The sequence below is a fragment of the Saimiri boliviensis genome, chromosome 1 (assembly GCF_048565385.1).
Source record: "Saimiri boliviensis isolate mSaiBol1 chromosome 1, mSaiBol1.pri, whole genome shotgun sequence".
In the NCBI taxonomy this organism is placed as follows: domain Eukaryota; kingdom Metazoa; phylum Chordata; class Mammalia; order Primates; family Cebidae; genus Saimiri; species Saimiri boliviensis.
This window is the reverse complement of record NC_133449.1, coordinates 287,696,855-287,719,684: the sequence shown is the minus strand read 5'-3', so window position 1 is coordinate 287,719,684 and position 22,830 is coordinate 287,696,855. Positions and strand designations below refer to the sequence as shown.

The following is a 22,830-nucleotide window of genomic DNA, read 5'->3' as shown; positions in this document are numbered from 1 at the left end:
GAAAAAAATTTGCAATCTACCCATCTGGCAAAGGGCTAATATCTGGAATCTACAAAGACCTAAAATAGATTTACAGGAAAAAAAAAAAAAAACCATTCAAAAGTGGGTGAAGGATATGAACAGAAACTTTTCAAAAGAAGACATATATGAGGCCAACAAACATATGAAAAAATGCTCATCATCACTGGGCATTAGAGAAATGCAAATCAAAACTACATTGAGATACCATCTCACGCCAGTCAGAATGGCAATCATTAAAAAATCTGGAGACAACAGATGCTGGAGAGGATGTGGAGAAAAAGGAACACTTTTACACTGTTGATGAGAGCATAAATTAGTGCACCCATTGTGGAAGACAGTGTGACGATTCCTCAAGGACCTAGAAATAGAAATACCATTTGACCTAGCAATCCCATTACTGGGTATACACCCAAAGAATTATAAATTGTTCTATTATAAAGACACATGCACACGTATGTTCATTGTGGCACTGTTTACAATAGCAAAGTCTTGTAACCAACCCAAACGTCCAACAACAATAGACTGGATAAAGAAAATGTGGCACATATACACCATGGAATACTATGCAGCCATCAGAAACGATGAGTTCCGTGTCCTTCATAGGGACATGGATGAATCTGGAAACCATCATGCTCAGCGAACTGACACAAGAACAGAAAACCAAACACCACATGTTCTCACTCATAGGTGGATGTTGAACAATGAGAACATACATAGATGCAGGGAGCGGTGCATCACACACTGTGGTCAGGTTGGGGGGCTAGGGGAGGGACAGTGGCAAGTGGACAGGGTGGGGAAGGATAACGTGGGGCGAAATACCAGATATAGGTGACGGGGGGATGAAGGTGGTAAATCACCTTTGCCATGTATATACCTATGCAACAATCCTGCATGATCTGCACATATACCCCAGAACCTAAAACACAATAAAAAATAAAAATTATAAAATAAAAATAAATCATTTATCTTCTCTCAGCCACAGTTTTGTCATCTATAAAACAAAATAATAGTATTCTGTCCTAATTACCTAATATGGTGGTAGAAAAGAGCAAATAAAATCATGAGCATGAAGATGGCTTTAAATGTAAAGTGCAATGCAAGTGCATGGACGTAGTATTGTCATGTGATGTTAACCACTATGAAATTTTAACAATGGCTTCCATGTTGTCAGCTCCCATGGCTGCATCTCCAACCTCACCTTTTTCGCCCCCTGGGCAGCAGCATTTGTCACTGGTGACCAGTCCCTCTCTCAGTCCCTTTTCTTACCCTTGGCCCTTTGGACTCCTTTCTTTTTATTTCTTTCTTTTTTTAAATGACTCTCTGTCACCCAGGCTGGAGTGCAAGGGCACAATCTCGGCTCACTGCAACCTCTGCCTTCCCAGTAGCTAGGACTACAGCAAGGTGCCACCATGCCCAGCTAATTTTTATATTTTCAGTAGAGACAGGGTTTCACCATGCTAGCCAGGCTGGTCTCGAACTCCTGACGTCAGGTGATTTGCCCACCCCAGCCTCCCAAAATGGTGGGATTACAGGCATGAGCCACCGTGCCCAGCCATCCTTGGCTTTCTTGACACTTGGTCTCTTCCCAGCTCAAAAGTCAATCCTTTGTTATATTTGCACATCTGTCCTCTTCTATCAGACCTGTTAATATTGGAACAACCCAATGCTTGGTCCAGTGTCCCTCCATTATTCTCTGTGTGTATTCTCTCCCCTAAGAGATCTCATCTAGGACAATGACATTAAATAGCAACTATATTCTGATGACTCTCCAAAGCATGTTCCAACTTTGGCTTCTCCGCTGAACTCCAGACTTACATATCCAACTGCATGGACAACATTGCCACTTGGCTGTCTGAAAACGATCTTGTACTTAAATGGGAACTACTGATTCTCTCCTGCTGACTAAAATAAACTAATTCCAGTTTTTGCCATCTCCATAAATTGAATTTACAGTCAGGGCCCCTGCATATTATTGTGCAAATTGTAAAAAATGCAACCTACACAGCACCCCATGGTAGCCCTACTTTAATTCATTGAATTGCACACACCAAAAGCACAAGAATTATTCCTGAGTTCTCTCATAACCTGCCTGTTGACATAACTCTGAATTCTCGAACAAGTCTGCTGCCATCCTACTTCAAGCTATCATCTTCATCCTAGGCCACTGCAACACCACAAACTGGCTTCCCACGGATACCCTTGTCCCTCTTAACATCCATTGTCCACCCAGCAGTAAGAATAACTTTTATTATAAAAGAGATCATGCCTTTTTTGGTGGCCCAAAATCCTCCAGTGGTTTCCTGGTACACTCAAAATAAAACCCAAACTTCTTATCTGGGCCTGCAAGACCTGTCACAGCCTGGCCCCAGCCAACTCTGCAGCCACATCCCATGGCACTGTTCCCTCAGTCACTCTATTCATCCTGGCCACTTTCTGCCCCTTGAATATGACACATCACCATATTTTTTGACAACACATTCTAGAGCTAGCCAAGAATAGGGGGAAAAAATGAAAGTACCATACCTTCATGTTACTGAAGTTCCTTTTGTATCTGTCTCGTTTCTGGAAGAGGGAAGCTGCCAATGGTGAGACTTCCAGACCCATCTGGGACATGCACTCTGTTTCTCTAAATAAGATTAATATCTGAGGATCAAAGTTTACAAACAATTCCCCTGTGCCTGGAGCCTTCACCAATAATGAAGCCTCGAGACCTACATGAATTTCTTCAATCTGTGGGAAGAAACCAACATTACTGCTTTTAGAAAGTCTAATGCATACAGAGTATCTAGTTCAGCTGTCGCTGGGAATAAGGATCGTTAAGTGTTCTTCAATGGATTTGAGCTTCCTAAACTAAGGACAATAAGATCACTGACTCTTCTCCTAAATCCAGTCTCATAAAACAGCCTTCAAGTTCTTGGAGTTGATGTTGGGCAGTCAATTCAATCAAATCTTTCGGTCAGGCAGGGCACAGTGGCTCAGACCTATAATCCCAGCACTTTGGGAGGCCAAGGCAAGCAGATAACTGGAGGTCAGGAGTTCGACCAGCCTGACCAACACGGAGAACCCCATTTCTACTAAAAATACAAAATTGGCAGGGCGTGGTGGTACATGCCTGTAATCCTAGCTACTCGGGAGGCTGAGGCAGAAGAATCACTTGAACCCAGGAGGCGGAGATTGCAGTGAGCCAATATCATGCCATTGCACTCCAGCTTGGGCAACAAGAGCGAAACTCCATCTCAAAAAAAAACACCTTTTGGTCATGACTCTCACACTAATAAATAAGTAGACACTGTAACAGTGGTGATCTCAAAAGCCATTTAGCTACCTGATACCTTCATGCCTATTCTATTATTCTTCCCAAATAAAAGTTTCATAAAACCTCCTAAACTCAGTTTTTAGTTATCTAGAAAAACAAACACAGCTATGGAGCCATCATATCCTGCCAACCTACAAAGAAATACACATATTAGTAGGATATGCTATGATTAACCAGTTGTACAACCAAAGAAAATTTAAGACTTTGTTTAACAGATGTATTGGTGTTTAATGACACATTTAGAATCTGACTGATTTTGTTTTTTAGATGGAGTCTTGCTCTATCACCAGGCTGCAGTGCAGAGGCACAATCAGCTCACTGCAACCTCCACCTCCTGGGTTCAAGCAATTCTTCCTCCTCAGCCTCCCAAGTAGCTGGGACTACAGGTGCATGCCACCATACCCGACTAATTTGTGTATTTTTAGTAGAGATGGGGTTTCACCATGTTGGCCAGGATGGTCTCAATCTCTTGACTTCATGATCCACCCACCTCGGCCTCCCAAAGTGCCGGGATTACAGGCATAAGTCACTACACCTGGCTGGATCTGACTAAATTTTAAAAAGGAAGCTATCCTAATAGCTTGGGCATAGGAACCAATAAACAAGATCTTCTCACCTTGGAGTTCATAAATTACACTTTTCTAACTTACACTTTCGAGTTTATAAATTAAATAAATATGGGATTTTGTTACCTGGCTTGTGTTTCTTTTTTTTCAAATTTAATAATTACTTTTCTCTGTGGACATATTACACTCTTTGATTGCTTAGATTCAACCCAACTACCTTACAAAATACCTGCAAATCCAGCTTTCTACAGAAATAACACTGTCAAATGCTAAGGAGGGGTTCCCATGATTCCAACAATGGGAAGAGTATAAATTTAGGGACTCACCTGCCGAAGCCACGCCCTGTGGAAGAGGACCTCAAATTCCAGGAGGACTTTGGCCATCCTGTTGTAACTGCGAATTATAGGTTTGGCTTCTGCCGTGCTCAGCACAGTTGGGTGCTGCTGGAAAAGCTGCATGGGCTGCTGGATCCTGTGGAAGAGCTGGCGGGCCCATAGGATCTTCCCAGCGATGGGAGGCTGGTTTCGAGCCAGAGGAGGATCGTATTTCTGCTTTGTATACAGCTTTGAAATCGTATCAATGTCAGCGCCATAGTTCTCAAGGATAAGTCGATATTTATCATCAATACCAAGATTAGGTATATTCAATCTGATTTTTAAAAAATATTTAAAAGCTTCAATTAATGGAATAAAGTAAAATAAATAAAATACACAATAAAAATATCTTGTAATCTCATTAATTTTTATTTTAAAACAAATGCTAATGAAAAAGAATGAGATATTTGTGTGGAATATTAAAAGAATAAAAATAAAACTCATCCATAAAATGTAGGCAAAACTATTTACTTGGAAAGACTTTTTTCAAATTGCCTATACATTAGGAAATATTACTATAAGCAGTTACAAGGTACTTCAAAGCTAAGAGTATTCTCTATTTCCAGAAATAAAATAAATCCTAAATCCTTAAGAGGATTAATCCTCTGAAAAACTTAAAAACTACTACCTCAAATTGTCAAGAGAGGTTTTTCTTTCTTTTAGAATAAGAAATAATAATAATAGTAATAAAAACAATAAAAGCTAAACTATCCCAATTTTAGGTAATAGAAAATTTCTTGAAACTTTTACCTTTCAAATTTCTTCAACATTCGTAGAGCTTGATTTGTGTTTTGAATCTTTTCAAATGTAATATCCATGAACTTCTGCAACTCATTCTAAAACAGAAGAAAATCTGATGATGCACAATAAAGTGGAATTGGGAATTTCCTGTTTTGTAACAAGATAAAGGAACTTTCCACTCTGTGCAAACACATATGATATGGAAGAAAATGTAACTGCAAATTGAATGAGCTTAAAAGAAAAACAAATGCCCAGAAGCCAGAGCAAAGAGAGACTTGAAAGCCAGGGCAGCCAGGGAAGCTGGCACCACAGCAGCTTCCACGGGTATTGGGCCAGACACAGAGCCTGGGGGTGGCATGGGGGCTTTATCACATATGGAGAGAAGGGCTATGGGATCCTAACACTCTCAACAGATCCTGTGGAAAGCCGGGATCTTTGAAGCGCTGCCTAGTACACGCAAAGGGAATTGAGTCACAAGTTGGGGAAGCTGCAAAGAGGCTTGACATCTGCCCAAACCCTTAAATAGGTGGGAAAAAGTCACCCTACAATAGAGTTCTCATACTTTCTCACTACAGCTACTCACTTCTACCACTGTCATGCCAAAGCACCCATAGACACTGTACAATTAAATGGGCAAAGCACTCTTTGGCTCTTGGCCATACTTTGCTGACCCCTGCCTTAGAGGAAGTGAAATCCCACATCGGTGCCACACCTAGATAAGGGGTCCAAGTTTAAACTACACATGAAATAAAAGGAATATAACCCAAGACATTGACATAAAAGCTCATCTGGGAAGGTAAAATCACTAAGAGCACAGCAGAATTCACGAAAAGCCACTCTACAGAAACACTTTGAAAGGCCAGGGCCAAAAGATTCCTACTGGAAAAAATAAATAAATACATAACTTCTAAAGAAGCTCAAAACGTTTTTGAAAACCCCGTGAGAAAATGATCTTTGAGTGAAGAGGAGCAGAATGCACAAACATAATTAGTAACTAAGCACTAGAAATGATAGGGCAGTCTGAAGGAGACTATGAAATAAATATATTTAAAGTTGTTAAAGAGTAAAGAAGAAACAGAAACCATAGAAAGAACAGAATAGTATAAAATAAGAGCACTCAGATATTTAAAAAATGAAACTTACACATATACAGGGGAACATAATTACAATTCAAAATATAATAGATGCAAATTATATACACCTGAAAAGAAATATGATAAACAGCAAGACAGTTCTCAAATGAAATCACCCAAAGTATAGCAGAGAAATACAGAAATGGAAACATAGAAAAAAAAAAAGATGTTAACAAACATGGAAGATATAAAAAGATGTAACATGTGGCTTGTCTATTGGAAATTCTGAAAGAAGTTATTTAAAATGATAAAGGCTGAGTATTTTCCACAGTTAAAAAAAGACTTAGTCCTCAAATGGAGGACGCACACCAAATTCTGAACAAGATAAATATTTTTTAACCACACCTACAACTCACATAGAGTTTCCAAAGGTAAAGAGAGAAACAATATTACAAGCAAAAAATAATATTAAAATCACAAAAGGGGAAAATCAAATTATCTATAAAGAAATGACTACTGGATAACAAATACCTCATTCAGAACAATAGATGCTGAAAATTAACGAAAAAAGGTCTTCTGACTGCTGAAGGAGAATAACATCCAAACTAAAATCACATGTAAAATGAGAATAATATTCAAGATTGAGGGCAACTTTATAGGCATTTGGGGGAAAGACTGGAAGAGTTTGCCATTAACAGACTCTTATTAAAATAAAACTAAAAGATATACTTCTTTTGGGAGGCCGAGGCAGGTGGATCACAAGGTCAATAGATGGAAACCACCTGGTCAACATGGTGAAACTCTGTCCCTACTAAAAATACAAAAATTAGCTGGGCAAGGTGGCACATGCCTGTAGTCCCAGCTACTTGGGAGGCTGAGGTAGGAGAATTGCTTGAACCCAGGAGGCGGAGGTTGCAGTGAGCCGAAATCACGCCATTGCACTTCCGCCTGGGTAACAAGAGTGAAACTCCATCTCAAAAAAGAAAAAAGAAAAAAAGAATGATAATGAACCCAAAAAGAGGGAAAGATACAATTAGAGTACTAATGATATGTAATAATAAGCAAAGCAATCTGTAAACATGTTGCTAAATCTAAATAATTATTAGTAACAAGTATAAAAAGTTTAACAGCAAAGATAAAACTAAAATTCAAGACAACCATAGCATGAATGAGAGGTGGGCTTATACAACAATTAATTTTAAACATTTTAAAGTCAGGTATATATGCTAAAGCCACTAAATCATAAATACAACATTAAAAATATAAGTAGAAGAGGAATAAAGAGAACAACAAAATTTAATCAACAAAATATAAAACAGAAAAAGTCAAAGAAAAAAGCTCACCTCATTGAAAATTCAAAATAGATTGCAGAAGTAATTCTAACTATGCTAGAATTAGTAATTGTAAATTACTAATCAGTCAATGTAAATGGCTTCAACTTGAAATTAAAGGAAAGAGAGTCTCAGCTATTTTTATATGTATATATAAAAATCATATACAGAGATATAGATCATATATATTTATATATGATTATATATGGATATTACATAAAAATTATAGCTATATGGATTTAATATATATGTGAATTATATATGTGCATGTGTTGAATAATATGTAAGGATCTTATATATATAAATTGCAGACATACAGATTTTATATATATACATGGATTCTACGTATGTGGATTATATGTGTGTGTGTATTATATGTATATAATCCAACCATTGCTCTTTTAAGAAACAGTAGGCCAGGTACAGTGGCTTGCAACTTCAACCCCAGCACATTGGGAGGCCAACGGGGGCAGATCCCTTGAGCCCAGAAGTTTGAAACCAGCCTAGGCAACATGCCAAAGTCCTGTCTCTACACAGAATACAAAATATAGCTGAGCACGGTGGCATGCACCTGCAGTCTCAGCTACTCAGGAGGCTGAGGTGGGATGATTGCTTGAGCCCAGCAGGTCGAGGCTGCAGTGAGCCAAGATCTTATCACTGCACTCCAGCCTGCGTGACAGAGCAAGACCCTGCCTGTCTCAAAAAAAAAAGAAAATGGTGGTCTGGATATTGCCAACTGGTTGCCTTACCATGTTACTTCTGATCTCACATTATCTGAAATCAAACCCATTCAGGTACTAATTCTTATTGCATATCAAACTGGTCTCCTCATTTTAATACTACATAAGTTAATGTCTCTCCAAGTTGGCAAAGACTTAAAGCTTCCGACTGGTAAGTTGAAAAAAAGTTGCTGACTTTGCCTTGGAGCATGAAACATAAAATAAGGAAATAATTTCTATGTTTTATTTAACTAAATTTAGATTTTAATTATAGCTCTGCACTAAATCTTAGGATGCACAAAGAATAAGTTGTGCTTAGTCTTTTGGAGCAATTTTTTGGTGGGAGGGTCAAAGTTACATAACAGTATAAGATGTGTAATGTTCTCAGGAGAACCCATAAAGATCGTCTCAGAAAACATATTTGAGGGGTTCATGAAAGGGATTTTTAAATCTTTGACATTTAAAGCCTTCTTTTTACAACACGTTTCATCTTTAATGCTTTTAGAACAATTTTTACTCTTTGATTAATCTCATTCTGAGATAGAGCTATTGGTGGCGGGGGGATGGGTAAGCTGCAAACCTCCTGCCTGATCCAACAAAGCTCCAGAACTGAAGGATCTGGAAGCCTGTTACAATACTTCCTTGCCCTCAATAGTTCCAGCTACTTCTACTGGAAGTATATGTATTTTTAAAGTGACATCATTTCTTCTGCTATGTCTACATCTTAGGATGAAAAAATGTTCCTGCATTAAAAAAACAGTACACTTAGCCTACCTAAATGAGTATCTAAATGTTTTCACTAAATAAAAAATCTCTATGTATAAATTATGCAAAACCAAAACATTTATAACCCTTCCACTGCCTCTCTCTCCTTCAGACACCAGCAAATCTCTACTGAGCCCTAACACTGTTACCTGGTTTTTCTTACCTTTCTACCCTATGGCTTTGCAAGGCCTGGGCTGAACTGACTGTGAACATGTGTGACCTAGACTTAATTTTCTTGTTCTGAGCCTTGGTCCATTCTTATAGTCTGTCGGGGCTGGGTTATGGAATCTTCACACTTATCTTCCCATTAGCTCTGGGGTCTCAGCTCCTACTCAATATTCCTTTAACTCAGCTTGCCACTTAACACCCACCCTTTACTAAGCAGTGCCTTCTGCATCTGCTGCCATCAGCATGCTTCTAGACTTCCAACAGCCCACTTGGTTCCAACACGCTGCCTTCTTTGACCTGTTAGTACCAGCATGAACCCTAAATCTGGAGAGTATTCCAGGCTCTGATCCCGGTGACAGGAAGCCAGGGACATCACCCTAATCCAAGTCACTCAGGAGTCTTTGACTTGAGATGCTACAGTTGCTGAGTCTCTCCAAGACTCCTAGACTCATCACCACCCTCACTCCATCCAGAGTCGTGGGAAGGTAAGTATTTTTGCCACAGTTTTATCAAGACAAGGGCTGAATTCATGAGAGTGGGTGAGTATTTAAAGGAGAGACTGAAGAACAATTAGTTAAGAAAAAGAGAGTGGACAAAGGAATAAAGAAGTCTAAGTAAAAGAAAAAGTCATCAGCAAAAAAGTCAGAAGTGAACAATTTTTAGATGGAAGACAAGACAGATAATAGTGAATTTCTTTTAAGAAGGCTGAGTAGAACGGGAACTAATAGAGTAGTCCCCTTTTATCCTCAGGAATATGTTCCAAAACTCCCAGTGAGTGACTAAAACCAAAGATAGCACCAAACCTTATATATACCATGCTTTTCCCTATACATACATACAAACATAATAATGTTTAATTTACAAAATAGGCATAGTAAGAGATTAGCAACAATAATAATAAACTAGCATGATTTTAACAACATACTGTAATAAAAATTATGTGAATGTGCCCTCTCTCTCTCTCAGAACATCTTTTTGTACTATACTCACCTATTTTCAGACCACAGTTGATTGTGGGTAATTGAAACCATGGAAAGTAAAACACACAAACATCTTTCCAGCATCAAGCAAAGCCTCCTCTCTGAAGCTTTCCTAACCCCAGCCAAGCAGAAGTGTGAGATTATCTTTTCCTAGGTTCACAAGATCAGATTCTACGTAATGTTTTGCAGATCTGATCTCCCTATACACTTCTGTAGGACTTGAGCTATATCTCTTTATTTTTGAATCCTGACTTTTTGGCAGAATATCAGAATATTATTCTTTCATAACTAGCCATTTTAGCCCCATCTGCCCTTTTTTAATGCTACATTCATTTCTCTGTTCTTATATACATGCTTATGTCTTAATCATTTCACCACGTGCCTCCTATCTCACTATGAGCTACGAGAGCAAATCTACTTGATTTATTTCTATATTCATAACCTACAGCATGGAAGCCTATATATAATTGCTGTATAGCAAATGTTTGTTTCATTGTAATAAATCTACAACTTCTTCTTAATGTATGGGAATAAAACATAATCCCTGCATTCAAGGTGCTCACCATCTATGTTCCACATATAAGTTACATCAGTACCACTTGGTCAAACACTGCTGGGAAACACAGATGAACATCAGAATCTGCCATTATCCATCAATTTCTAACAAAAAGAGACCAAGATCCACTGTCCTTATGTCTGAATCTGCCCCCAAAAGAAGTCATTTTTTATTATTACAGGCACGCTCCCTTTCCATCTGCTGCGTGGCACAATGGTTAAAAAGCTGAATTCTAAAGCCAGAATGCCTAGGTTCCACCCCTTGTTACGTCTGTGATTTTGAGCAAGCCACTTCACCTCACTGTGTCCCAGATTCCCCCTCTGCAAAATGAGCGGAACAAGAGCACCCACTTTATAGGATTATTGTGATTATTAAGTGGATTAGCACATACCAGGTGCTTAGAACAATGCCTGACACAGGATTATCTAGCTTCGTTTATGACTCATTCTAACACTGAACTCATTCCTCCAAAGGTGTCTCAGAGCTCCTTTTACTTTGAAGTGCACAAATTTAATACAAACCAAAAACTCTGTGAAAGAAATAGAGTGGCTATGTTCCTCTTTTAGTCAGAAAGATACACATTTGCACCTCACTGGAATGAAAAAACGTCCACATATTCATTATGGTAGGTACCTGTCCGGTGTCTCCCCATGTTACCCTCTCCGACTCCCCTTTCCTGATAATCAACATTCCCAATGACCCAGTGGATCCTACCCCGCCGGTGTCTAGCACAAGATCTCACAGTTGAGAGGCGAGGACCAGGCACCTCACCAGAACTGGCTAGCCCAACCCCTTCCCCAGGAATCTGGAGCCTGCCTGGTCCTGTGAAACAGTCTCAGAAGCTGCTGATGCCGTAAACTGCTCATATGAGCTGCAAGGCATGACGGCTGGTCTACAGTGAGCAGGAAAGAAGGAAGAGAGGAAGGGGTTGCAAGACCAAGAGGGGGTCCAGGTGTTGAGCAGTCCCCCGATTTCTAAGGCCAGTGGCACTCCTGCCTTGGAATCTGCCAGACATTACTGACCATTTGCCTGAGACACCTCTGGTCAGAATCATTGCTACACAGTGACAAATGGAAATAAGTGTCTATATTCTAATCACACCGCAATGTTCAACAAAAGGTGAAAGTTAACTTTCTAAGAACTTCAATGGAAGACATGTAGAAGTCTGATCCACATCATTAGCCAAACCTATATTTATGACCCTTTAATCCATGAAAAACAGCCTTCAATTATTAATCTGAAATCACAAAACACAGACTGAGGTTGCTATCGGTCACCTCCATGATGAAGACACCTCTGCCTTCTGAATGGGTAATGATTAACAGCATTATACAGAAAGGAAAAAATAAACACATGACTGTCAACAGAAATTTTATTATACAACCTACATGAAGGTCACTAGTCTGCTTGCAAAACTCTTCATAATCTTGGTCAAAATCCGTTTTCCGCTGGTCTAAGAAATTATATTCCTTTTTCTTTATGGTTGCCACAATGCCCTGAAATATTATGAGATAAATTAGATAACATTTCAATATTCTTATATTATCTAACTAAATAAGACCCTTAAATGTAGAGCCTATAAAACAATTGCCAAAAAAAATCCATTTAAAGAAAGGCTTATTTTTTTACTCATTTTTACTTATTTTTTATTGTTTCATGCTTATTATTTTACAGGCAGTGTAAGGCAGCCATACTGCATTCAAAGAAATCGCTTGGAAAGCATTTTCATGTTTTATGTATTTTTGAAAAAATAAAATAAAAACCATATCTGAAAACTGGGAAAAGTTTTTTTTTTCACTAAAATTTTATTGTTAACCATATCTAAAATACTTTTTTAAAGCCCAGAGAAGAATTTACTAAAATATTTTGTTGAAAAGTTTAAATCTTCTCAGAAAATAAATAAGGCTTTCACAGAACACAAACAATATAGGAAGAAAATAATGATGTTATATCTTCAGACAAGTTACTATCTTCCAAGCCACGAATCTCTTAAAAATGTCACACCAGAATCCACCACTTAAAACCCCTCTAGAATTAATTGCTTTCTACTGTCCTGCAAAGCTGCAGCCTGTGACTAGAAAAGCACAAACTAGGAAGTTCATCTCCTTGAAAATACTATTATCAGAAGCCTTGTTTGCTTTGAATAATGAACTATAATACTCTGTGATTCTTCTTAACCAGGCACTAAGCCATTCTCAAACTCAGGTGCCCACATTGTTGACAGAGGCATATAACTTTTATGAAGAATACTGGGCCCCCTTCTTCTATGATCTCCTCTTCAAAGTCACTTCCATCTAAACATCAAATCTCTCAATAGACAAAAGTGTATAAATGGCATAACTTTTTGAATCAAGTTTACTAGATAAAACAACCTACTCTTTCATGCTGCATAACTACAAAATTAGTTCTATTTAGAAATTGTGTGTGTGTGTACATATATATATATATATATATATACACGTTTTTATATGACATTATATATGTATGTGTGTGCATGAAATGTTATATAAAATATACACACACACACTATATATATATATACATATATATATATATATATATATATATATATATATATATATATATGTGTGTGTGTGCATGGAATGATACAATGCCTAGGATTTACAGTGCTGATATTTCTTAAAATCAAAAGAATCAAAAGTATGTATGTATATATACACACACATATATATACATATACATATAGAAGTAGCTTTCCATCCTTCTTTTAGACATTTTATATAACACCCTATGTGTGTATGTATATATACATATGTGTGTGTGTGTGTGTGTATATGTGTGTGTGTGTGTGCGCGTGTGTGTGTGTATGTGTATATATTTAAATACACAAACACACATATAGTATTGTGTTTGTAGGGACAGGGATGAATCTGGAAACCAGCACTCTCAGCAAACTGACACAAGAACAGAAAACCAAATACTGCATATTTTCACTCATAGGCGGGTGATGAACAATAAGAACACAAGGGCACAGGGAGGGAAACATCTCACACTGGGGTAGATTAGGAGGTGGGGGGCCAGGGGAGGGGAGGGACAGAGGGGGTCGGGGGTTGGGAAGGGATAACACCAGGAGAAATGTCTGATGTGGGCGACAGGGGGATGGAGACAGCAAACCACCACGGCATATGTGCACCTATGCAACCATCCTGTAGGATGAGCACATGTACCCTAGAGCTTAAAGTACAATAAAAAATAATAATAATAAAATGTCTAAAAGTATGGAAAAGCTACATTACCACATTTTGATGTAGTAATTTTAAAGATTTGGGGATTTGAGAAGATCCTGCTCTATGATTGGATTTAATGGTCACTTAAGATTATTAAGTTAAATAGGAAATGATTGTGACCTTTACACCAACTACTCAAGTTCAATCTACTTAATTATTTTCTTGATAGATATTTCTTGCACACCTATTATGTGGCAATAAACTTTAAAGGTTTCTTGCTATATAAAGGTCTTTTTCTTTTTCTCTCCCAAAACTTGCTATACTTAATGAAAAAGATTCCTTATGTTAGGCTAAACTGTTAGAGTACAAAAATTAGTGTGTAAATAGCAAAGACTTGGAACCAACCCAAATGCCCATCAATGTTAGACTGGATAAAGAAAATGTGGTACATATACACCATGGAATACTATGCAGCCATAAAAAAGGATGAGTTCATGTCCTTTGCAGGGACATGGATGAAGCTGGAAGCCATCACTCTCAGCAAACTAACACAAGAACAGAAAACTAAACACTGCATGACCTTATGTTCTCACTCATAAGTGAGAGCTGAACAATGAGAACACATGGACACAGGGAGGGGAACATCACACACTGGGGACTGTTGGTGGGTGGGGGCTAGGGGAGAGATAGCATTATGAGAAATACCTAATATAGATGACAGGGTGATGGATGCAGCCAACCACCATGGCACATGTATTCCTATGTAACAAACCTGCACCTGCATGTTCTGCATATGTACCCCAGAACTTAAAATACAATTTAAAAAAACATTAGTGAGTAGTGGTTAATTATATGATCCTTTTCAAATTCAAGTACCAAAAAAATTTAAGATTTAGTGTCACTGTTCCCCAAAAAAGAAAAAAAAATTGACTATGTCTACATTAAGAATTTAAAGCAAATTGTTTATAAATCGTGTTTCTAAAATCTTCAAGATGTTATAGGTCATCATGCCTACTTTCAAAACTAAAGTTAGTCACACAGATACTATCACAAGATAAAGCAGTTAAAAATCAAAATAATCAGGGGAGTCTGATCCAGAATAAAATCAGGTCCTTTATATTTTTTAATATGGGTCCAAATAAAATACTTAAATGCAGAAATAATTTAATGCCATGCAATGCCTGGTGTCAACTAGTGCCTGACACAGGGTACTCTTCATTAAATATTTCTTGAATGAATAAATAAAATAATAAGTTGCATTTAAGCATTTTCCTTGTACTACTAATGAAAATGCTTTTTTAATGGTGATTAATTTTCGACTATTGGGAAGTCATTCTTATAACCACACACCTGAAATGAACATATTACCACCATTACACAATTCTGAAATCTAATTTCTTTATTGTTAAAGGACATGAGGTTATTTATATTACAATACAAACTGATTATTTGAATCATTCTCAACAGCATTATTTACATAAAATATTGAAGTTTAGTTGTGGATTATAGTAGAAAATATAGCTTTAAAGTACAATACCTGGTATTTAGTGACTATGTCTTCCAGCCCTTCAATTGTAGAATCTTGCAGGACTGAATACGTCCTGAGGATTGTAAAGATGTCTATTATCTTGGCAAGGCGTCGGTGAAAAGTTTCGAATTTTCCAAAAATATACATCTCACTAAAATCAAACTGCTTTGCATTTGGATCTTGTTTAAGCTTTTGTTTTGTCTTGTGAAAGCAGTGCTGGTATTCCTTAAAATCACAAGAAAAATACACAACAAAGGGAACCACAGAGGTATCAATTTTATTTTCTTAAACGAAGGCGATAGCAAAATTAGGATGGAATTGCAAGCATTTTTTATAGTTTCACGCCTTTGTGTGTACTCACTCATCAGCCTGGAAAATCATCTTTTCACCTCTTCCAATCAAGCAATTCTAGATTCTAATCTGATTACTCATGACACAACTCAAAGGTGTGGTTTTCCCATCTTGGTCCCACAGTTTTGGTAATAGCATCCTTCTATGACTCTCTCTCTCCATTCATCTTTAAGATGCTTAAGAAAAACTACCTCATATAAGTTGTCTTTGTATCTCTAGTACTTAATGTGGTATCAGGACACAGTAGGCTCCCAAGGAGGGTAAAAAAATAAGTGAATAAATTTCCTGGGAAAGTGTAGTAACATTCAATTTTCTTAATAGTTAAGAATTACTGTTCTTTTTAGCAACCAATAATATAATAATTATAAAATGATTTCAGATGGTCTCAGCAGCAAAAATAAGATAAAAATAACAGAACATCTAAATACTAAACTGACCATTACCTGTTTCAATTTAATCGCAGATAGTATTTTTTCTACAACAACATCCTGTGGCTGGTTCCAGATGGAAGCAGTTCCATTATTGGTAATATAGGCTTTACATGCAGATATAATCTGATTTGTCACCTAGGATTTTCCAATAAAATGATGTTAAGTACACAAAACAGCCATGGATTGTACACTGGACTAGAAGGTCCTCAACTCTTCTGCTTCTCAGAACTCATGATCTTCTAACTTGAGCTTGGATTTATTTTTTTCCATCACAATTATAATCAACCAATGACCCTCTGATATTGTCAAAATCATTTGTGAAATCACAGAGTTGGAAACACCATGGAAAATCGACAATTTGGGCCACCTTCTTTATGCAGGATGAATTGTCTTAACCAACCAAGAAAGGATTCATTTCCCTACCTAAAAACTGATGAGTTTTATAATACCTAACCCACAGTTTATTAGCACCATTTAAAGTACTATCAACCCTGATCTTTCCATGTGACCATGATCAGCAATGGAAATGTCACAAGGAGAAGGCCACAGAGAGAAGGAAAGCTAATGTACAAAACCACTAACATTGTATTCATTTATTAATTTTTTGAATAACACACAAAGAAAATTAAATGACCATGCTGTATGCATGGAATGATATGATGCCAGGATTTCCAGTGCAAGGGGTGGGGGTATGGGTGAATCAGGATCAGCCATGTGTGGATGTTTGCTGAATCTAGGCAATATGTACATGACATTCCAGTATACATTTCTCTCTCCTTTTGTACCCACTTCAACATTTCCATAATGAAAGGTTTTTTATAATTAGATAAATGGTGGTTTCATTATTTTATGCTAGATAAAGTTTTGCAAATAATATGCATAAAACCTAAATTAATAACACAAATTAACTTTTGGGTCTCATTTACACAGGGAGTACTCCCCCAACCCTAACATATAATTTTAAAGTATATGGAAGTTGGGAGGGAATCTTGCAGCTATCCCTCCTTTTTTTTCACCTCAACTACCTACATGAGAGCAGAAGGAAAAAGTTTCCCACTGAGCTCTTAAGGCTGGATGTCTCTATTCCCAGGAAGAATTGTGCCTCCTACTGTGTTAGTATTCAGAATGCAAGTCTTGATGAGTCAAAAATTCCTCTATTTAAGATTTTTGCCTAGATAATGAAATAGTCATTTACTTCATAGAGACCATTCAAAATGAGAATAGTGACAATGCTTACCATAAACACTTATGTGAGTTAGGACATAAGGTTTAAGCATTGTTATGTTTTTTGGCAGAGTCATTATAATTGCTTTATAGATTACTAGAACATTGCAAATGGCTTTTATTGCCATGATTACTGTTCTAATAACACCAAGTAAACAACTGTGGCATCAAATAAATTTGGAACAGTGGCATATGAAATATGAAGCAGGAGACAGCCAGTTAAATATAGGTTTCCTTAATTAAAATTTACCCAGTAGGAATACATGATGTGCTAAACTGCATAGGAAAAGAAATTCCAAAAGTAATCTTTTTTCATTTGTATTATATAAATAATAAAATATTTATCATAATAATTACTTTGGGAAATAATGCTTCATGATTTGCTAGAGTCAGCCTCTGACATAAATTTAATTCTATCTCTATTGATAGCCTAAGCCTTTTTAAAATGGTAAGATACAGACATATTGAACTGGGCCAATGTGGTAATTTTTAATTATCAAAAAATTGATCATTGGCAAAGAAATACAAATGACCATGAACTCTACATCACACACTTACCTTTACAAACAGAGATGTGATCTTCTCAGAGGTGTTATAATAATGAGAGATACTATAGATCATTTTAATTGCATTTATAAGTGTAGGAATAGCATCCATCATAGACAGCTGAAAGATACCATCAAAGTTTTCAGAAAAAAAAAATTGTCAAATTCAGCAAAATTCTAATAGACTAACCATTCCACTGGCATTAAAATAAAGTTTAAGATAGTTCCATTAAACATTTAAAAATATTATCTAATGCTTTACATGAAAATAATATGTGTAATAGTACTTTTATGATTTTAGTCCTATATGGTTAATCAAATATTATTTCAATTAAAGAAATATTGACCTGCTGTTAATGACAAGCAGCATCGAGTTAACTCTTAACTGTTATTAATGATGAACTGTTAATAACAGTTAATGTTGTAATAAGTAAAAGCAGGCATTTTCTAAAGCTAAAAGATAAATCACCAGTTAACAACTTTTTCCACAGTTCTTTGGAATATATAATGTCCTTTGCAATATTTAATGGAAAATGTAACATGCAATAAATGTTTTAAAATATAACACCTCATACATATCTTCAATCAATAGTAGACTGTTTAGAGTTAGATACAGAAATACAGATATCTATGTGTATATGTGTGTATGTGTATGTGTGTGTATATATGTATATAAAATTTTCTTGAAAATAAAAAGTTCCTAAGACCTTTCCAATGGACTGTAATATCGATGAACCAAAATTCAATATTCAATTCACCTAGTGAAAAAAGGGTTATCTACAGACTAAAAGAGTAGAAATCCTTAACTCACTAGATCACTGCTGTACAAAGGGTCACAACATTTTTCAAGTGTATACAAGTATTTCACATTGTCCTTTGCTTCGTTAGTTGCATCAGTGATTCGAATATCTGTCTCCCGCCAAGTCTAAGCACAATACGGAAAAGCAATTTTAATGCAATTATTAACAGAGGAAATTCCAATATAACAACTGCTAAGAGTTACCAAAAGTCCATTAGGCCAGACTTTCTGTGCATCTCATATAAAATTGAATCCAGAGGGGTGAGAGATATTGCTATGCTGGAAAGCAATTTAAAATTTTTGACTAAACTTTTTAAAGCATCTCTTCCAGGGCTTCTCATATAAAATCTATGCCCTGACTATCACAGAGTACCAAGAAGGCAGCAGCTACCTTTTAACTCACACCTTTTCCCCTCCACTGGTTACCAGACCCATTTGGTACCTCGCTCCCATATTTTCTGTCTTTCTGCTATTCTAACCTGAACTCCCTTCCTATATCCCTATACATTTATCCATTAATGTAGTAAATATTTATTATCTGCCAACTGTATGCCAGTACTGTGCTATGAGCTAGGAACTTAGAAATAAAAAGAAATCTAATAGTGAGAAAAGTAAAAGGAAATTATTTAGCACATCAATACGTTCCACTGACTTCATGGAAGTCCGACTGATAATATTTCTGAACTATATAGCAAGGTTCACCTCTGCTATTTCTCTCAAGAATAATACAAAGTAAATCTATAGCACATTTATAGCAACAAATTATTATTGCTTACATAGATTATTTGCATGTATCAGAACATGCAAATAGCTAATAACACCCATGCAAATAGTTAACAAATAGTCTTTCCAACATTAATGCCAGGTATGATGGTCCCCAATTATCACAGACTCCCTGTATTCAGGCTCTTATATTCATCCCTTCTCCTTGATTGTGGGCTGAATCTAGTGACTTGCTTCCAGTAAGGAAAATATGACGAAAGTAATGGGATGTCACTTCGAGAACTAGTTTACTTAAAGACTGTGGCCTCTAGGTTGGGTGCTCTCTTGCCTCTTTCACTTGCTCCCTTTAAGGGAAGCCAGCTGCTATGTTCTAAGCTGCTCTATGGAGAGGCCCACATGGGAAGGAACTGAAGGAAGTCTCCAGTCAACAGCCAGCAAGAAACAATCCAGCAACATCCAGATGAGTGAACTCGGAAGCATATCTTCTCCAAGTTGAGTCTTAAGATGAACCCACATCACAGCTGCAGCCTCATCAGATACCTGGAGTCAGAGGTACCCAACCAAGCTGCACCCAGATTCTTGGCCCATAGACTATGAGATTAAAATATCGGCTGTTTTAAGCTGCTAATGGAGGTTGTTTTTCAATATAAAACTAATATACAAGGGCTAAAAAATAAACATGAATAAGGTGAGTTTTCATTATTATTATTTCTAGCTGGTCTGAAATCATTATATATATACATATGTGTATATATATATATATATACATATATATATAGATACATATATACATATATATGTGTGTATATATATACATGTATATATACAATGTATATATACATGTGTACATTATCTATACACATATATGTGTCTATGTATGTGTATATATGTATATATACATTAAATAGTATATATTATTATATAGTATGTATTATATACATATATGTGTATATATATACACACACATACATATATACACACATATATGTGTATATATTATATATGTATATAATGGATACTATATAATAATATAAATATATATAATTATATAAATATATATTTATATATTTATATATTATTTTATATCTATAAAATAATACATATATATAAAATAATATATAGTATATATATATATACACACACATGCTATCATGCTCTGTATTACATGCAATACCCTCTAATAACGCATACACATACATGTAAACCAGCTAACAAATGCCTTTAATTCAAAGACTATTCCACAGCCTCCAAAGCTATATGAGGGAAATATTACGTCATTTTAAATGTTTTTCATAAAGGTATCATAACATATTTTTGTTCCTAATCACTCTATGACTTGAAAATATGCATAGAGAATTCTCCTTCCCATTTCATAAGGCAAAATGAAATGGCTGACAACCTTCAGCAGTTTTGACTTGGCCGCTGCAAGCACTGCCAGCACGGCCTTCACATCGGGGCTTTTCAATTGTTCCAAGAGGTAGTTAAACTTGGAGAGTCTTTTCTTCCAGTGCTCCAGCTCTGCTCGTGGCCCAACGTCATCCGCTTCCTTCCGCAGCTGATTGTTTTCAGCAAGAACCTGCAAATGCACGGGAAAACACAAGCCATTGTGTGGGGCTGGAGATACTAAAGTTATACACAAGCCAAACAAATAAGGAAATCAATTATCCTATCTGGATCATGATATATGTGTATTCCATGCTTCCAGCGATCATCTTTTACTAACTTAGCATGTATCCATTTTTAAACACCAATGAATATTTATTTGACTTGTTTTCACTAAAAACCACTTACGCCTTCTTCATTTGAAAATAGTTTATATTTGGGGGTTATTTTGAGATTTTTGATTTGTATTTTTTTTCTTTTAAGGATATGTATTTGACATATTTATGGGGTACAAGTGAGTATTTGTTAATGTATAGAATGTGTCATGATCAGATCAGAGTATTTGGGATATGATCACCTTGATTACTAACTGTTTCTATGTGTGGGTAATATTTCAAGTCCTCTCTTCTAAGTATTAGATTGGTACAAAAGTAATTTGCCCTTGAAAGTAATGGCAAAAAACACAATTACTTTTTGTACCAACCTACTACTTTGAAATATACGGTATACTGTTGCTAACTACAGTCACCCAATCTGCAATTGAAAACTACCTATTTAATGAGTTGTAATGAGCTTCTGAAAGCCTTGACCGCAGGAATTTTTCTTGGCTATTCATTTACTCTATAACCTTGGAGTAACATAACCTTATTAAACTGTATGGTTTAGGCTAGTGGATTTTAATTGTGCTTACTTTTTAATATAATGTCCACCTTCATTCCTTCATTTAGGACTTTTCTGAATTTGTTTTAAAGTTAAGTCTCCAGCTCCCTTTTAGAGGACACGCTAAAATAGAAAACTCCTCATGCTTCTACAGCGGTTCTCTCCAAAGTAAATTAGACCTCAAGAAAAAAACTTGCAAAGTGCAGCCTTCGAGTGATCTAAGTATACAAAGTCATTACCTCTTCTTAATTCATGATAGTAAATGAAAACCACGTTGGACCTCTTACCTCCTTAAGGATTTATAGTAAAACTCTTAGCAAATGGAATGTCACATGATAATACACCTTCCATTGTCTAGTTCAGTAACTTGGCACCTGAAATTGACATTGGGTTTCTCAAAATTACCTGTTCTGTCTGTTTGAGCCATACTTTCATACAATCCTCTATTTTTTCCAAAGTCTCAGGGTTATTTGCTAGAGTCAAGTAGTCCATAGGTTCCTTTAGGGTTTTCAGTTCAAGTATGTCACATTTTTGAAGGTTCACCTAATCAGAATGAAAATTAAATAATAAGATGATGCTTTTATAAAACACACAAGACTTCGGGCCCTGTATTTTTCACTTTGCTGCACTCTGGGAAGCCTGTCAGGTAGCACATACCTCCACTCCACTCCCACATGCCTTTGTCCACATTGGCCCCAGACTGTCAGGACCTCCCAACACTTCCCTATTATCCTACACACGCTCACAATTCAACCCAAAGCCCGCTGCCCTCTCCCACTCAGAAAGAATGCCTCCTCCCACCTGGGCACCCATCCCATTTTCTTTTTTTTTTTTTTTTTTTTTTTTTTTTACTGCATTTTAGGTTTTGGGGTACATGTGATGAACATGCAAGATTGTTGCATAGGTACACACATGGCAGTGTGCTTTGCTGCCTTCCGTCCCCTCACCTGTATCTGTCATTTCTCCCCATGCTATCTCTTCCCACCTCCCCACCCCCCTGCCACTCCCCCATTTCCCCCCAACGGACCCCAGTGTGTAGTGCTTCCCTCCCTGTGTCCATGTGTTCTCATTGTTCAACACCCGCCTATGAGCGAGAATATACGGTGTTTGATTTTCTGCTCTTGTGTCAGTTTGCTGAGAATGATGGTTTCCAGGTTCATCCATGTCCC

At 36.7% G+C, this 22,830-nt stretch overlaps 1 protein-coding gene across 4 annotated transcripts in view; it reads right to left on the bottom strand.

The window, feature by feature from the left end:
* Window positions 1-22,830, bottom strand: part of DNAH5 (dynein axonemal heavy chain 5) — a 358,938-nt gene that overhangs the window by 232,429 nt on the left and 103,679 nt on the right. For all 4 annotated transcript variants that reach the window (XM_039471819.2, XM_074387173.1, XM_003932490.4 and 1 more), the window contains 10 exons: window positions 22,067-22,204; window positions 20,799-20,975; window positions 18,689-18,802; window positions 17,891-17,998; window positions 16,121-16,243; window positions 15,336-15,551; window positions 11,999-12,106; window positions 5,028-5,113; window positions 4,230-4,551; window positions 2,545-2,751 (listed from right to left, as the gene is read on the bottom strand). In XM_039471819.2, the coding sequence (XP_039327753.2) occupies window positions 2,545-2,751; window positions 4,230-4,551; window positions 5,028-5,113; window positions 11,999-12,106; window positions 15,336-15,551; window positions 16,121-16,243; window positions 17,891-17,998; window positions 18,689-18,802; window positions 20,799-20,975; window positions 22,067-22,204 (1,599 nt within the window). The remainder of the gene's footprint in view (window positions 1-2,544; window positions 2,752-4,229; window positions 4,552-5,027; window positions 5,114-11,998; window positions 12,107-15,335; window positions 15,552-16,120; window positions 16,244-17,890; window positions 17,999-18,688; window positions 18,803-20,798; window positions 20,976-22,066; window positions 22,205-22,830) is intronic.